We start from the raw sequence: 228 nt of genomic DNA, 5'->3' as shown, positions 1-228 counted from the left end.
GGTGGAGAACACGGATGAGACCTACTGCATCGACAACGAAGCGCTCTACGACATCTGCTTCCGCACCCTCAAGCTGGCCACCCCCACCTACGGCGACCTCAACCACTTGGTATCGGCCACCATGAGCGGCGTCACCACCTCCCTCCGCTTCCCCGGCCAGCTCAACGCCGACCTGCGCAAGCTGGCAGTCAACATGGTGCCCTTCCCACGCCTCCACTTCTTCATGCC

General features: G+C 62.7%; 1 protein-coding gene across 1 annotated transcript in view; it reads left to right on the top strand.

Annotated features, from left to right (window-relative positions):
- Positions 1–4: 4 nt before the first annotated feature.
- The window catches only part of LOC104536992 (tubulin beta-4 chain-like), a gene marked incomplete at its 5' end in the record, with an annotated part of 771 nt that continues 547 nt past the window's right edge, over positions 5–228 (top strand). The window contains one exon of the mRNA XM_010179750.1: positions 5–226. Coding sequence (XP_010178052.1) covers positions 5–226 — 222 coding nt within the window. The remainder of the gene's footprint in view (positions 227–228) is intronic.

The sequence above is a fragment of the Mesitornis unicolor genome, unplaced genomic scaffold (genome assembly GCF_000695765.1).
Source record: "Mesitornis unicolor isolate BGI_N332 unplaced genomic scaffold, ASM69576v1 scaffold43722, whole genome shotgun sequence".
Lineage (NCBI taxonomy): Eukaryota > Metazoa > Chordata > Aves > Mesitornithiformes > Mesitornithidae > Mesitornis > Mesitornis unicolor.
The sequence above is the reverse complement of the archived record's forward strand: the minus strand, read 5'-3'. Positions and strand labels throughout refer to the sequence as shown.